The sequence below is a fragment of the Myodes glareolus genome, chromosome 3 (genome assembly GCF_982192425.1).
Source record: "Myodes glareolus chromosome 3, mMyoGla1.1, whole genome shotgun sequence".
NCBI classification, from domain to species: Eukaryota; Metazoa; Chordata; class Mammalia; order Rodentia; family Cricetidae; genus Myodes; species Myodes glareolus.
The window spans coordinates 84,489,426-84,507,329 of record NC_142028.1 but is presented as its reverse complement, the minus strand read 5'-3'; the positions used below and the strand labels follow the sequence as shown (position 1 = coordinate 84,507,329).

The window sequence follows — 17,904 nt, the reverse complement described above, 5'->3', positions numbered from 1 at the left end:
CCTATATACTGTCTGTTTGCTTACTGGTCTAAACAGCATCTTTGCTGAACTAAATGTCTCACTTCTTGCCTTTCCTGCTGTAGTCAGACTTTCTTGACCCTCCAGCCACAAATAACAGCTTAGAGACTTAATATTAATTATGAAAGCTTGGCCTTAGTTTAGGCTTTTTCCCACCTAGTTCTTATAACTTAAATTAATGTTTATATTAATCTACATTCTGTTATATGCATTCCTTTCTGCATTCTCCTGTTTCCTCTCCGTGTCGCTCTGGTGAATTCGCAAGCCTCTGCCTTGGTTTTTCCTTCCAGTTTCTCTCTCTGTGCCCAGAAGTCTCACCTATTCTCTCCTGCCCAACTATTGACTGTTTAGCTCTTTATTAAACCAATCAGAAGCCGCCTTAGGCAGAGAGGCATCTTTACAATACACACAAATATTCCAAAGCGTCCTGCATTGTGTGCTTCCTTCCAGGTTCCATTGGGCTAGGACTGGAGATTGTTCTTGCAGAGATAAGTGGTATCCTCAGGACTTTAACACCAAGAAAAAAATGACTAATAGAAAACACACCGCTTTTATTTATTCATTTTAAAATTTTACTTTATATGTGGGTGTTTTGTCTGCACATATGTCTGTGCATCGGATGTGTGCAGTGCCTGGAGAGGCCAGAAGAGGATGTCAGATCCCCTTGACTAGACTCACAGATCATTGTGAGCCACTTTGTGGTGCTGGGTCTTCTGGGAGAATAGCCAGTACTCTTAATCATTGAGCCATCTCTCTAGTCTGAGAACACCTCTTTTAAATAGTTCTGGCTTATTACTCTCCTAAATCCTCTCAGTGTGTATACTTAACCACAATTTGACTGGTGAAATTATATTCTTTTAGAGCTGAAAGGATCTTTTAGAATATCTTTATTTTAGACTTGTTGTAAGACAGGTATACACCTTTAACCCTGTTTTTTTAAAAAAAATATTTATTTATTTATTATGTATACAATATTCTGTGTGTATGCCTGTAAACCAGAAGAGGGCACCAGACTCCATTACAGATGGTTATGAACCACCATGTGGTTGTTGGGTATTGAACTCAGGACCTTTGGAAGAGCAGGCAGCGCTCTTAACCACTGAGCCATCTCTCCAGCCCTTTAACACTGGTTTTAATTATTGAGGCAGATCCAGTTGTAAGATGGAACTATTATAAGTCTCCATAATATATTGTGCTTGGACAAGTTCTCAGTAATCAACTTCTTTCTCCAAGGTCAGTTGCTGCTCCTTTCTAGCACCTTTTCCCTCAGGTGAGGTTACTTCATGTCTTTGCTAGGCTCCAGTAGCATTTGATTTAAGTTCCTATTATAAAATTATGTGATTTGAATTTTTTTTTTGGTAATTGTTTATCTGTAATGTTAGTGTCCTCTCTCAGCAGTGAATTCTTGGAAATCAACCTGTATTTTGCTTATCTTTGATGCTACTGAGTCTTGAATTGCTTGTTGACTAGTTTTTTTATTTAGAACAACAAATATTTGTTAAGCTTGACTAATGTTGGAAAGCTTGAGAGTGTAGTTTATATACATACACACATATGCTGTGGGATAATGCTCTTGTACATTGTAAAGAATTGTCACTCATATTGGTTTAATAAAACACTGATTGGCCAGTAGCCAGGCAGGAAGTATAGGTGGGGCAACCAGACTAAGAGAATTCTGGGAAGAGGAAAGCAGAGAGAGTCAAGGGCAGACACAGAGGACACAAGATGAGAATGTGTTACAAGGATTGGGTCCCAACTGTTACAAGGAGAGGGTCCCTTGTTTGTTCCGGCCACCCAGCTAGCTTACACCTGAAATAACCACACAGAAATTGTATTCATTAAAACACTGCTTGACCCATTAGCTCTAGTTTTTTATTGGCTAATTCTTACATCTTAATTTAATCCATTTCTATTAATCTGTGTATCGCCATGTGAGTGTGGCTTACCGGTAAGATTCTAACCAGTGTCCATCTCAGGCAGAAGATTCATGACGTCTCTCACTCTGCCCTTCTTCCCAGCATTCAATTCTGTTTTCTCCACCTACCTAAGTTCTGCCCTATCAGACCCAAAGCTGTTTCTTTATTCATTAACCAATGAAAGCAACACATTAACAGAAGAACCTCCTACACCATTAATACCTCACTGAGTAAGGTATCAAGCCACGTGGCTAAACATAGACAAGAATTATGGGTTAATTTAAGTTGTAAGAGCTAGTTACTAATAAGCCTGAGCCAATAGACCAAACAGTTTATAATTAATATAAGCCTCTGTGTGTTTCTTTGGGACTGAATTACTACGGGACCAGGTGGAACACAAACTTCTGTCTAAACACATACATAAATGTATACACGCACATATGTGTGTGTGTGTGTGTGTGTGTGTGTATGTGTGTGACTTCAAATTTGTATAGGGTTTTACAATTTGAGAAGTGCTAAACATATAAAAACTATTTTCAACTGGGCATGGTATACCTATAATCTTATAGTACTGGGAGACTGAGGCCTAAGGAGAACTGTCTGGAATTCAAGACTAGCCTGGACCATATAGTAAGACCCTGTCTCAAAAATGAGCTGAAGAGATATCTCAGAGGTTAAGAGTGCTTGCTGCTCTTGGAGAGGACTAGAGTTTTGTTCTTAGCATACACAACAGATAGATCACAACCTTCTGTCACACACATATACACATAAAGTAAATAAACCTTTTTTTAAAAAAGTATTTTCATCCTCATTTTAAAGATGAACAAAAGGATTACCAAAGGTAAAACAGTTTGGTAAAAAAAAAATCACATAGATAAATGAATGACAGAATCAACTAACACACTTGTCTTCTAACTCCCAACTAAAGGTTCTATATGATAACTCAAACTTAAAGCTTGAATCAAAAACTGAATGCCTGCCTTTGCCTATTTCTCATAGTTTTTCTTTATCTTTTATTTCCTGTGAAAGCCAAATAATAGTGATTCATCCCACTGATGTGGTATAGAAAAATTAGTGTACATGTATACACAGAACTGCAGAAATTTGTCTTAAGCTGTTCATTCAGAATAGAGGTAGAGATGGGAGTTTCTGTCCCCCCTGGTCCTGCAGCCATTCAGTCCCAAAGAAACAGAGGCTTTATATTAATTATAAACTGTTCGGCCTATTAGCTCAGATTTGTTATTAACTAGATCTTACAACTTAAATTAACCCATAATTCTTATCTATGTTTAGCAACATGACTTGATATCTTTTGTCCGTGAGGCATTCCCATCTTTCTTTCTGTGCATCTGGCTGGTGACTTTGTCTCTGCCTTTCCTCTTCCCAGAATTCTCTTAATCGGATCGCCTGGCTACTGGCCAGTCAGTGTTTTATTAAACCAATGTGAGTGACAAATCTTTACAGTGTATGAATAGAGCTCTTTCCAGAAACACCCTTCACTTTAATTAGAGATAGATAATTTTTCTAAGACAAAATCAGTTTATCAGCCACTTATTCCCCCCTCCTTTAAAGTCTTTTAAAAAAATATGTGTATGAGTGTTTGCCTGCATGTATGCCTGTGTATCATGTGCATGTCTAGTACCATGGAGGCCAGAAGAGGGCATCAATTCCCCTGAAATTTGAGTTATAGGCCAGTCGTGAGCGGCCATGTGAGTGCCAGGAATTGAACCCGGTTCTCTGAGGAACCAGAGCCATTTCTCCAGCCCCAGAGATTTTTAATCTTACATAGTTCTAGAAAACACAAACAGGCTTTATGTAGTAGATACTCAGATTGTTTTATCTAAATGGAAATAGCTACAGAGTTACTTGGAGAAAGTGATGCTGTAAATTTATTCCTACAGTGAGGATTATTTTATGCCCCTGGTGAATACTTTAACTTTCCTTAAAAGTTAGTTGTACTATTTTTTGTTATTGTTTGTTTGTCTGTCCTGTTTTGTTTTGTTTTTTTTTTTTTGAGATAAAGTTTTGTAATTAGTCTGGCATAGAACACACTGTGTAACTAAAGATAACCTTGAGATCCTGATTTTTCTGCTTCTATTCCCCCAATCCTGGGATTACACTTGACTAGAAAGAAGGGTTAAAACAAATGTGTTTATTTCCTCTTGACCCTGCCTTTGTCCTCTGTACTTAATATATCAATGAAAGAGGAGAAAAGAAACTCCACAGAAAAACAACAAAGCTGGGTATAAGATGTCTCAGCCTTTGGAGGGCTGAGACAGGGGTGCTTCAATGAAGTTGGAGGCCAGCCTGGGCAATTTAGCAAGAGATTATCTCAAATTTAAAAGAAAAGCTAGGACTATAATGGTAAATCACTGGACACATGTAATCTGTGTTCATTTCTCGATACATATCCATCCACCCCCACACCCTGAGAAAGAAGTGATCCTTTTTGCATAGTACAGTTGAATATGATAGTTGAATCATATTAATGGAGTCATACATATTGTGGTTTGAGGGTTTTTTTTTTAAAGTAGGCTGTCCCTAGCTGAAACAATTTATTTTATCCTAGGCTGGCCTCAAACCCTTAGCTTTCCAAATGCTAAGAGTTATCCATGTGCATCACTGTGCCGCTCTCACATGAGATCTGTTGTTCATTTGTTTGGGGTTTTGTGGTTTGCTTGTTTTTTTAAGTTATGGGTAGGGTGTTTTGCCTGTACACTCTATGTGTACCTGGTGCCCACAGAAGCCAGAAGAGGGTGTCAGATTCCCTAGCACTAGAGTTACAGATGGTTGTGAGCCACCATGTAAGTACTGCAAATCAAACTCAGGTCTTTTGCAAGAACAGCCAGTACTTGTAACCTCAGAGACCCTCTCCAGCCCCTTTGTGTTTTTATGACAAAGTTTTAAGTGTGGCGTTGACTGACCTGGAACTCCTGGTGTAAATAGAATTGGCCTTGAACTTGCCAGGATTTTCTTATATTAGCACCCTGTTTAGCATGGGGACTGTTGGGGCGTTTCTCTCACTTCCGTGATTTTAAGCTTCCTCTATCTGGTAATATATACTAGTATTTAACTTTTATTGTCAAACAATGTTCAATTATGTTGATAGAAGACATAATATTTATGCATTTTAAAGTAGATGGGCACTACATAAAAACACCGGCTTAGGGCTGGTGAGACGACTCTGTAGGTAAAGATGCTGCACAGGCCTGATGACAGCGGCTTGTCTACCAGAGAGAGCACATCAGCAGTGTCGTGTCTGACAGATGCTGAAAAAGAGATGTAAACAGATGTAAAAAGCTGTCAACCCAGAATTCTTTCTCTTGCTAAACATACTTCCAAAGATAATTTATTTGTTACAGGTAAACCTGCATGACAGAAAGTATTAAAGGAATTTTGAAGAGGTATAATACCAGAAAAAATTATATGAAATGTACTAGAAATAAAAAATATTTGGATAACTATATTTTTCTGAGTATTTTTGAGAGATAGCTAATCACTTAGTGATTAAAAAATTATTCTAAGCCGGGTGGTGGTGATGCATGTCTTTAGTCCCAGCACTCGGGAGGTAGAGGCAGGTGGATCTCTGTGAGTTCGAGGCCAGCCTGAGCTTAAAGAACTAGTTCCAGGACAGGCTCCAAAGCTACAGAGAAACCCTGTCTTGAAAAACCAAAAAAAAAAAAAAAAAAAAAAAAAACCAAACACAACAGAGTTTCTGCCCTGTCAATCTGGATAAACTGTGGACATTGGTCAGTGAACAGTCTGCTGCCAAAAACAAAGCTGTCCCAATCACTGTTGTAGTATGATCCTGATACCACATTGTTCTGTGGAAGAGAATGTTCCCTTGACAACCTGCCATCATGAAAGCCAAATGCTTGAGAGGAAGAGCTGAGGAGATTAAGGGTTTGGGGAGTTTCTGTGTCCTGATGGCTTGAAGCCACATAAGGAGATTAATTAAATGCTAGCACTCTTTAAAACAGAAACCCCTGCATAGAGGTCAGTGAGATGGCTCAGCAAATAAAGGCATTTGCCACCAGGCATAGGAACTTGAGTTCAGTCCTTGAGACCCAGACAGTGAAGGAAAATTGACTCCTGAAAGTGTGTGTATACACACACACACACACACACACACACACACACACACGCACACACACACACAGAAGAAACTATAATCAAAAATTTAAAATGTGAATAGGTTGAAAGTGAGTAAATAAAAAATTATCTTCCCCACAAACTATATATTTGAAAAAGGCTTAACTACATTCATAATAAAGGAGAAAATAAGACAAGATTTTTAGTAATAAAGGGGTATTTTATTCTGTAAGAGGATCAATTACTTAAGAAGTTACAATTCTACATGTGTCTAATATATGTATGGAAGATGAATGAACTCTGCAGTTGGATAATTTAACAATTGTCTCTCAATAAAGCTAGAACAACATGAGTCAATAAAGATTCAGATGATCTGAACAATGCTCTCAGTTATCTTGGTTAATTGACTTAAAATACTGTCATCGCTGGGATATGAAACAAGCGCACATTGAATTTCCCTGAAGTGTACTGAAAATAAGTCCTGGCGCTCTCAGAAGACTGAAGTCATGAAGAGAATGCTCTTAGCTGGGAGTACTAGCTCACCCCTGCAGTCTTAGTACCCAGAAGACCTCCGGGCTACATAGGGAGGCCCTGTCTGAAAAAGTGAAAAAAACAAAACCAATATAAAATTTCAACTTGGGAATCTAGAAAAATAAACAAATTAGACCCAAAGAAAATGGAAGTAACTATAACATGGCTGTGGATGTCTCTCAGTAGGTAGATTGCTTACCTGCTCATGCATGAAGCCGTGAGCGTGATCTCCGGCTCTACTCTGAAATTCTAGTGCTCAGGAGGTGAGGCAGGAGACTTCTAAATTCAGGACCAACAAAGCTACATAAAGAGACTGTTTCAACAAGCAAACAAATACAGAAAGCATAAATATTTGGTACTAAAAAGAAAGAAACTATATTAATACAGAGTCTGAAAAAATAGCCATTCCATTATAAATAACAAAATTAAGCTGTAAAAATGACACAGGGTCGGGCTGGTGAGATGGCTCGGCAGTTAAGAGCACTGGCTGTTCTTGCAGAGGATCCTGGTTCAGTTGCCAGCACCCATGTGACAACTCACAGGAGTTTGTAACTCCGTTCCAGGCCATCCATGTCCTCTTCTCACCTCACTCGATACATGTACACAGATATAATGCAGGAAAACACCCATACACATAAAATAAAACTTAAAACTTAATGATACAAGGTGAAGTAGAAAACTTGAGCAAACTCTTATCCATTACAAAATCTATCAAACACTCAAATAAGAAATATCAGTATATTACAAACCCTTAAAATAATAAAGCTTGAGTAGAGCTAAGCGATAGAGTGCTTGCCTGCCATGTTTTCGGCTGCCTGAAATCAACCTCAACAGATAGGAAGGGGAGATTTTCCGTCAAGTAGTATGCTATCATTTTTCTATTATTAAAACCAGGCAGAGCATTGCAAGAAAAAATATTGAAGACCATTGTTCTTTCTGAAAGTAAATTGAAATTTTTTTAAAAAATATTTTAAATTGAATTGGATATAGCAGCACATTCTTGTAATCCCTACACTGGAGAGGCTGAGGCAGGAGCATCATGATGAGTTCCAGGCTGAGGCCAGCCTAATCTTTGTAGTAAGACCCTGTCTCAAACAAACAAAAACAAAAAAATGATGAAAACCCAAAAAACTGAATTCAAAAAATGTAGTTTGCCCTGGGAAAACAAGACTGATCCATTCACAATATCACAAGAATACAAGGTAAAATGTAGAGCATATTAGTAGAATGAGCACATGTCTATAACCCAGGTATTGAGGAGGTAAAGGCGAGATCAGAAGTTCAAGGCTAGTTTTGGTTACATAATGAGTTTGGGGTAGCCTGGGATATATGCATAATCCCTGCCTCAAGATTTTAAAGGGGGGGTGGAGAGAAGGCTCATTGGTTGGAGAGAGGACTACCTGCTCTTCCAAAGGTCCTGAGTTCAATTCCCAACAACTACATGGTGACTCACAACTATTTGTAGTAAGATCTGGTGCCCTCTTCTGGCCTGCAGGCATACATGCAGACAGCACTGTGTATAGAATTTAAAAAAAATCTTTAAAATGAAAGAAAAGAAAATCTTATATTAAGAAAGCATTTGACAAACTCCATTGTTCATCTTGGTATTTGCTCTCAACCCTAAGAGAAGAGGATCTCTCAGTCTAATAAAGACACACAAGACCTTTTCAGCTCAGTGGTAAAACTGAAAATACTTTCCTCCTAAGATTGGAAAAGTTCTTGCTGGTTCTGTCTTCTGGAGTTCTTAGTGAGTACAGTAAGATGTGAACAGACATAAAAGGGAGAGAGATGAAACTCAAAACTGTCTGTTCTCAGATTATGTGGCTGTCTTCATAAAATTTACAAAACAAAACAAAACAACAACTGGCCATGATGGCAAAAGCCTATATCCAAGCACTTGAGAAACTGGGGTAGGAAGATAAGACCAAGCTGGGCTTCATAGTTAAACCCTGTCTCAACCTCCTGACTCGAAAGATAAAAGGGAGGGGGAGAGATTAGTAGAACTAGTAAGTAAACTCAGTGGATGCAGAAAAATCAAGGGGTTATTAAAATAAATTGTATTTCTGTATAGTAATTGGAAATAACAATTTGTGAATTTCACTAACAGCAGTTGGAGATGTGGCTTAGTTGGTAGAGTGCTGGCCTGCATGTGTGAAGCATGGGTTTAGTTCCAGAATGGTATAAACTGAGGGTGGGGGTGCAGACATGTAAGCCCAGCACCTGGGAAGTGGAGGGATGTGAAGCTGGAGGATGAACGGTTCAAGGTCATCCTCAGACACATAGCAAGTTTCAGGCCATCCTGAGCAGCCTAGTGAAGCCTTGCTTCAAAAAAACTGCACAGGCGCCTGGCAGTGGTGGCGCACACCTTTATCCCAGCACTCAGGAGCAGAGGCAGGCAGATCTCTGTGAGTTCAAGGCCAGCCTGGTCTACAGAGCGAGCTCCAGGGCAGCTAGGGCTACACAGAGCAACGCCATCTTGGGCCTGTTGGGGAGGCAGGGACAACAGGCTAAGGATGTAGCTCAGCAGTACAGCCTTGCCTAGCACATACAAGGTCCCCGGTTCACGCCCCAGCACTGAAAAAGAAACTGCAAAGGAATGAATAAAGTAACGCTCATTGCGTAAACCATTGCGTGATCTATGATAGAAATCAAAGAAGTTGTTGACTAAGGGAGTGTAGAAATTGTCTGGAAGAAAGAGGGAATTTCTGGAGTCTGGGAATATTCTCTATCCTCACTGGGGGTATTGGCTACCTTAGTGAATTAGTTACTTGGGAATATACATTTATCAAAACTCATTACACTTAAATCTCGTTGTATTTAACTTTTACTCCCAAAAAAGAAAGAAAAGGCTTAAATTGATAAAATAGAAATGATTATTCCTTTAGCCAATGCCATATGTTGTAGGAGGAGGGCCCACTTGTTCTTCCCGGATGTCTGACTAGCTTAGCCCCGAAATAACCACACAGAAACTGTATTAATTAAATCACTGCTTGGCCCATTAGCTCTAGTTTCTTATTGGCTAATTCTTACATCTTAATTTAACCCATTTCTATTAATCTGTTTATTGCCACGTGGCAGTGGCTTACCGGGTAAAATTTGGCATCTCTGACTCTGCCTTCTTCCTCCCAGCATTCCATTTAATTTTCCTCACCTACCTAAATTCTTTCCTATTAAGGGCCCAAAACAGGTTTTTTATTAACCAAAAAAGTAACACAAAGACAGAAGGACCTCCTACACCAATACCTGCAGTAGACTATTTCACATATGATATTGACTATAGAAATGTCTTTAACATATTTATATATATATATGTATATATATATATATATATATAGTGTGTGTGTGTGTGTGTGTGTGTGTGTGAGAGAGAGAGAGAGAGAGAGAGAGAGACCTGAATTGGAACTTCATGTTTCTTTCTCCCGCAAACATTGTTAATATACTATTGGTCCCCTACTATAGTAGTTATTAAGAACATAAAAATAAAGAAATGTTGGGTCTGGAGAGATGCCTTAGAGGTTAAGAGCACTGGTCATTCTTCCAGAGGTCCTGAGTTCAATTCCCAGCAACCATATGGTGGCTCACAACTATCTATAATGAGATCTGATACCCTCTTCTGGTGTGCAGACATAACACTGTATACTTAATAAATAAATAAATCTTTAAAAAATAAGAGCCTGTTAAAAATACTGAAAGGCAAGTGTCTGGGTCCTTAGGAGTCATAAAAGCACAAGAGATACGTGTCTAGGGTGGGAACGGATGCTGTGAGACAAGTGGAAAGCACAGAGGACATGATTCTCATCAGCTGGCGTTGGAGAAGGGACCATAAACTTTTGCAAGAGGAAGAAGGGCTTTGGGGTCAAGAGAACTCATTAGGTTTGGTGTAGAAGCATGCGTCTGCATGATGTGTTGGAGAGTGGTAAGCAGCTGGCTGTGGCGGCAGTGATGGGGTGACGTAGTGATGGGAGGCTATGTACTTCAACGATGGAACTAAAGAGGCTGGCTTTATAGTCAGTAGGGGAGCGCTGGAGCCTTTTAGATGAGAGTGACATCAGTTCAGTTGCAGCATAAGAAGAGAATATCTGCCAGTGGTTAAAAAATGGACTAAAGTTGGGGAGATTATAGGCAGAACTAAGTTAGAAAAGGATTCTAAAATAAAACAGTAACTGTTTTTAATATTTATTCATTAGAACATTATGATTACATTTTGTATATCTGTTTATTCCTTTTATTCCTTTAAAATTACCATTAGGAATCCAGAAACCTTTTGGACCACCACGGGCATGTTTCCCCAGGAGTTCATTATTTGTTTTCACAAACATGTAAAGATTGAAAAACTTGTGATCCAAAGTTACTTAGGTAAGTAAATCACACTTAATTTTTTATTATTCTTTTAATTTTTCTATAGGCAGTGAACAGATGTCGACTATTCTTTCTTTACAGTGTGGGACCGAGTTTCATTGCTGAAATGGGAGGTAGGAAGTATGGGTTGGCTGCCTTCAGCACAATTAGCTGCTCTTACACTGTTCATTTGAGACCCTTCTGAAGCACGTCATAATCGTCATGTGGTTTACTATGTGAAAGTCTTTGGCAGAAGATTCTGTTAGGAATGCTAGAAGTTGGCTTGCCAAGATACTAGGTTCTATGACATCTTCATCCTAGGTTCATTTAGCCTGTAGTTTTCAGATTCTTTCTGTAAATTTGATAACCCCAATTATTCCCTTTGGGTAGTTTTGATTCATCTATTGCTAATGATATTTTCTGAGGAGTAAGAGTAGAATCTCCCCTTGGAACATCAAGTCCTATCTGTAATACAGTGTATCAGATGGAATCATGGCAGGAAACAGAATAGATCCCAGATGTTTCCAATGAAGAGACTTTATTACTAGATCTACTTATGAAATCCTGGTCTGGGCTATAGGAATGAATAAGGGATAATGGTCCTCAGAAACTAGCAACAACAGGGAGCCACTGCTGTCCTGGGACAAGGAAAGGAAAGTGTTACTAAAGGCCAGGGAGATTTGGGGACTGTACTAGCAGTGGGTCTTGCTAGCAGAAGCTTTTTTAGTCTTGAAGGGACAGGACCACTATCAAAGTCATGGTGTGAATCAGGACAGAGTGTAGATAAAATATTCTGCCCTCCAATCTTCTGGTGGATGCCTCTAGCCAACTCCAAAGAGAAGCTAGTTGGTAAGTTAGTCCAGAAGATATAATCTATAGAAGTCAGCCCCTCCAGAATAGGACAGAGAAGGGGAAGGATGGTTCTGGGGGTCAGGTAGGGACAATGGAGGAAAGCCTGTGCAGAAGGAAGTTAACTGCATGCTTGGTATGCTTCTAATATGAATGTGGAGACTCTAGAGCCAGACAGGCCTCATGTGTGGACTCTTGTTCTGCGTTTGCTAGCTTTAGTCCATTGGGCATCTTCCCTGGCACTGTAAGCCTGTGTCCTCATCAGGAAAGTAGGTTAGTAATACCTTTCTCATAAAGACTTCAGCCAAGAGAGAATGAACAAACATGCCTGACTCAAAGCCTATTCTCCATAAAGGCTTATGACCATGGCTACCAGAAGTATCATAACCAGTATGTAAATACTCCAGATAATATCCAGATTCAAAAAAGCTCTATTAGATTTGTGCTCTGTAGTGATAAACACTGGCAAGATTGCCATTATACTGTGTTATATTTTGCCGTAGGGACTTATGGAAAAACAGTCATAGCTTCCAGAATGTATTATTTCTAGTCCCAGCACTTTGTGTAGTACCCATCAATTTATGCCAGTCAAGTAGCAGGGAAAAGAAGAACAGAAACAGCAAAATAGCATTAAATAGCTAATTAACATCTCTATTCTGTTTATAATGCCAGTGCGAACCTTGAGGATTGAAAAGACCACATCTAAAGAGCCATTCGACTTTGAGCTGTGGGTGGAAAAAGGTGTGTATGTTGCCAGTACTGTTCTGCGTATGAGTGAGTAGATGCCTGGCCTCTGACTCTGTGCTATCAGTTCAACTGCATTTCGGTAGATAAAAGTGATTTAATGATTCTTTAGCACAAATAAAGCCAAAAAAAAACCACATATTTTGTAATCTTCTTCATGTGCTGTTTATATAAAAATTAACATTTTCAAAAATAGGGATGAAACTGGGCAGTGGTGGTGCACACCTTTAATCCCAGCACTCAGGAGGCCGAGTCAGGTGGATCTCTGTGAGTTCGAGGCCAGCCTGATCTACAAAGCGAGCTCCAGGATGGCCAGAGCTACAAAGAGAACCCCTGTCTTGAAAGACTAAAAACTTAAAAAAATAGAGCTATAGAGATGACACATTTAAGACTTCTGTGAGCTAATGGCTTATGTATGACAAACAAATGTTGGTTTTGTACCTTTTTTTTCTGATTAATGATAATGTTTAATTGTCTGCTGAGCCGGGCATGGTGGCACATGTCCTCAGTCCCAGGATTCAGAAAACAGAGGTAAGGAGATCTCTGAGTTTGAGGTCAGCTTGATCTACATAGATCGTCTAGGCTAGCGAGCATGACATATTGAGTTCCAGTTTAAAAAAAAAATTCTTTTCGATAAACATAACCAACTAAATTGCTATCCATTTAAGCACAAACATACAGAATAACTTCATGTGTTTATCTCCTTAGAAAATATCATGAAAACAGTAGAGTAAAAACACATAAAACTATAAAGAGAAAAGAAAACATAAACCTAGTAATCCGGGCAAATGTAGATCAATAGACGTTATTGCCAGAGGGACAGCAATAACTTCTAGAACACAGCAGATTAGGTGGTAACCTAGTTCCTTCCGAGGAAATGTCAAGAAGTAAGCTAATTTATTATATGAATCTCCAGGAAGGCCTAGAGTTTGAGAGTAGTGGGTGATGTGGAAAGTATGAATGAGGCTGGTTCATAACTAGTTCATAACTGGTTTCTTTAGCAGTCTGCTTGCTGTTCATGTAGTTAGAGCAGGGCATGGGTATTGGTTTAAGAAACCTAGATTTATACTTATCACAATATAAACTTAACATACAGATAAATAAGAAAAAGAATATAAACATAAAATTCCAGAAAAAAACAACCTAAATTTAAAAAAAAGAATTATGTATTTAATGTGTATGGATGTTTTTTCTGTGTGGATATCTATGCACCACATCCATGTCTGGTGCCCACAGAGGCTAGAAGGCAGGCATCAGATCCCCTGGGACTGTAGTTAATAGACAGTTGTGAACTGCCATGTGGGTTCTGGGAACTGAACCCCGGTCCTCTAGAGGAATATTCTGTGCTCTTAACCACTGAGCCATCTCTTCAGTCCCCACCCTCACCCCCCCCCAACCTCCCACCCGCTTTTTATACAGGTTTTTATTCTGTGTGTAACCAAGGCTGGTTTGGAACTTACTGTCATCAATCCTTCCGCCTAAGGCTCCTGAGTGCTGGGATTTCGCGTATGTACCCAATACCAAGCTAGAAAGTGGAAAACATTCCCTGATTGGCAGCATAACTAGAGGAGAAGGCACAGAGGAAAGCAGGGGATAATCGTTTTTCATTATCTAAGAGAAGCATTAGGATGGAGAGACAAGGTCTCTGGGATCTTACTTCCCAAAGTCTTCCCTTTTGGTCCTGGGTAGCTTTTGAAATTCTGTACATTATTTGGAACACATTAATGTCAAAAGGTATTATTATATTAATTAAATAGTTCACACTTCTGAATACTCAAAATAATTAACTCATGGCTAAGTAAATTATTCCAGTTGTATATTATTAAACTTAAGGGCCAGGAGAGATCATTACAGGCCATTCTGCCTCACAGTGAAGTTTTCCTGTGGGAAAAATGGTTTCTTCCATAAAAGTCTGAAATTACTGTTAGGAGCTTGATCAATAAAAGCGGGGGGGGGGGGGGGAGACCTCTACATTTTATCAATTTCTTACTTTATATTTACATTTGAATTGTCTTTTATTTATACTGACTAGATTATTTTATAACTCATTAGTTATTTTAAAGTCAAATGTCTATATCAAATCAACCCCTAAGTAATGATAATTCCTTTAAATCTGACTTTAACTTATAGTTTGCCAAATAATCACATTTTGCTGCTCTCAAATTTCCATAGCTATCCTCATATCTTTGAGCCTTAATCTATTTCTATTAAATTTGTGTTTTAGATTTAGTACACACAGAGGGACAGCTTCAAAACGAAGAAATTGTGGTAAGTGGACATACTTTTTAGAGATAAGATTATCTTTAGTGAGCCCAATTTAGATTTTAAACTTTCCTAGTATGAGTTATTCATGATGGATATCCTCATGGTATTAGCAGCTTTTTGCCTTCTTAACCATTAGAGATTATTCTCAATAATATTATTAGCTAAATGTATTATTAATTAGGCTCTTTTTTTAAACCAATCTTGGAGAAAGTGGCTGCATGGATAAAACAGAATTGAATTCATTTATTTGTTTTATTTTGCTCAATCATTTATTTTTAAAGTATTTCTTTACTTTCTTTCATTTGATTCTGTGGGCCGTTTAGAATAGGAGACTAAAAGTGTTGAGATGTCAAAGTTGGGTGTTAGTTACGCGTGAAAGGACAAGAGAGGTTTAGATAAGGGAACTGGAGCATAGGATCAGCAACAAATAAGCCAGAGACAGCTGAAGTGGAAATGAACCAATGTTTTCCGACAGCATTCCACTGGACTCTCCTGTCAAGTGGAATGAATGCCCGCTGACGTCAGGAGTCTTTTGTCTCTGCTACTCTGTCGTGCCCTAGTTTTAAACAAACAGGAACTAGTAAGCCACTCCAAGTATATTTAGGTGCCAGTGCTGGTGCTCAGCTGCTTTCTTCCTACCTGCAGGGTTGCAGCTTTTCCTCCTGCCCAGAGCAGCTGTGAAATCAGCATTTCAAAGACTCCTCAGAGGGTGGGGAGAGCTCAGTCCACTTGCAGTACAGGTGTCGAGACTTGAGTTTGCTCTCCAGCACCCACTGAGATGTGGGACAAGGTGGCACCCATGTGTAAACCCAGTGCTGGCGAGACAGAGACAGAGACAGAGAGAGGGCTCTTTGTGGCTCACTGGCACATACACGCGCACACAGAGACTCCACTGGCAGTGTTTGAATCCCACAGTCCACTCTTTTCCCACCTGAGTTCATCCAGTGTCAAGAGAAGAAAAAGATGAATTATGCTGAACTTTATGCTCAGGTTAGGAAGCCTCTGCATTCTTTGGTATTTGTTGAGGACTCACTGGGGAGGGTTATGGAACGTTTGGGAAGTGGTGAGTGGAGTGGGCATTTTATTATTGTTACAGCAGATCAGCTCCATTCATCATTCTAGCTGCTGACCATAGACCCCAGATGGTTACAACAAATGTGTAGAAAACTTTGTATCATCTTTTTAAACTTAATATTATATCCCAAGCTTTATAATTATGCTTTTAAGGTACTGTTTACATATTTACATATATTTAAGTTAGTTTATTTTTTTCTCTGTCATTACAAGTAATTCCTAGGGAACATTAGTACATGCTCTGGACATTATGACCTTCACCTTTTTTATTTTTAATTTTCTAGGATTAAATTTCATGGAATAAAATTGCTGGTCACAAGAGTATATTTTATGAATACACACACACACACACACACACACACACACACACACACACACACACATACTGCCAAATTGGTTTCCAGGGAAATTATAAAAATGTGAGAGTATAGTCATGCTTCAGTATAGTATATTCTAAGGCATCGCTAACGACAGAAACTGCTTAGCATGAACAGTACTTTAGAAAGACACTTGTAAACAGTTGTCAGCAGTGTGTATTTGTAAAGTCCAGCCCTCCCACTGTCTCTCATGACACCAGGAGTGATAGATACCATGCTGTCACTCCCAGACAACTGCTAGGTGGAGCTGACTTGTCTTTGAACACTGTCTTACATTTTGTTACATGTTAGAAAGCTCTCTTCATCAAAGCCTTTCTTCTGCCAGCTGCCTGTTAACAGATTTAGCAGATTGCTTGGATTGCTAGAAACATCCATATTGATTTTTTTTCCCTTACAGGCACGAGATGGCTACGCCACTTTCTTGAGATTCATTATTGTTTCAGCCTTCGACCATTTTGCATCTGTTCATAGCATTTCTGCAGAGGGACTAGCAGTCTCAAACATTTCTTAGTAATTACAACAAAATGCTCTGAACTACTCTGCTCTAAAAATATATTTATAGAAACCCAAAGTTATCTTTGATATGTTTGCTATTAAAGAGATTTGTATCACTCTGTTTCCATGTTTATTCATATTTTCTTCAGTATTTTTGGCAAATTCTGGTTACATGAATCAGCACTGTTGGTGACAATGAAGAAATTTTGACTTCAGTATACTTCAATAAAATTTATAATTCATTGTGCCTTTATAGCATCTACTATAGAGCTTCTCAGCTCTCTGTGCACTAAGTTTCTAAATTATTAAGTGATTGTTGCAAAAGCTGAAAGAGCAGTGTATGCAGTGAACAGTGTGGGGGTGTAGAAGAAGGAGAGTATGCAGGGAAGGTGTGACTAAGTCCCAGGACCCAGCCAGACTGAAGGGAAGGTGTGACTAAGTCCCAGGACCCAGCCAGACTGAAGGGAAGGTGTGACCACAGTGTGACTACAGTCCTGGGACCCAGCCATACCAAAAGCTTTGTGGGCTTTTGGTTTTGATTTTTGTTTTTTTGTTTGTTTTGTTATTATTGTGTTTTTGGTTTTTTGATAGTTTGTCTTGATTTTGATGATTTTTTTACTTATTTATGATTTGAAAAGATGTCAAAGAAAGATTTTAAAAAATCTTTATTTTCCCAAAACAGTCATTATTGACATTAAGTCCTAATATTTTTATGAAACAAGGAACCTTGTGGATGGACTGATCAAGACTTCTATGTCTTATTATTGTTTTATTTTACTTAAATAACAAATGGAGCATAAAAGCTAAATTATAAAAGTTACAAAATACACCTTCTTCCCTCTTACTGACTGTCTCCTTGTGTCTCCCCTTCTAAGGACACCAGTCATATTGAATTAAGGGTCTACCCTACTCAGTATGAGCCCATCCTTATTGGTCATAACTGCACCGAAGGACCCAAGTGAGATCATACTCATAGCCTCTAGTTATTATGACTTTATCGTGTCATTTGGGGAAATGAAGTTCAACCCACTACATAGTGTATTTTTCATGGTTATTTTATTCATCAGCTGACCGGGCCATGGTGACTAGAGGTTTGACAATATTATTCTGGGTGCTTCTGTGAAGGTGTTCACTTTTAATAAACTAAGCATGTTTATTAAAACATGTAGCATAGAGCAGCCTGTGAGACACTCTGGCCAACATGA

At 38.9% G+C, this 17,904-nt stretch overlaps 1 protein-coding gene across 4 annotated transcripts in view; it reads left to right on the top strand.

Annotated features, from left to right (window-relative positions):
• The window catches only part of Ift25 (intraflagellar transport 25), a 32,182-nt gene extending 15,367 nt beyond the window's left edge, over nt 1-16,815 (top strand). For all 4 annotated transcript variants that reach the window (XM_087904767.1, XM_085686365.2, XM_048453283.3 and 1 more), the window contains exons 3-6: nt 10,807-10,913; nt 12,417-12,485; nt 14,713-14,756; nt 16,602-16,815. In XM_087904767.1, the coding sequence (XP_087760893.1) occupies nt 10,807-10,913; nt 12,417-12,485; nt 14,713-14,756; nt 16,602-16,715 (334 nt within the window). In that variant the 3' untranslated portion in view covers nt 16,716-16,815. The remainder of the gene's footprint in view (nt 1-10,806; nt 10,914-12,416; nt 12,486-14,712; nt 14,757-16,601) is intronic.
• Nucleotides 16,816-17,904: the final 1,089 nt, after the last annotated feature.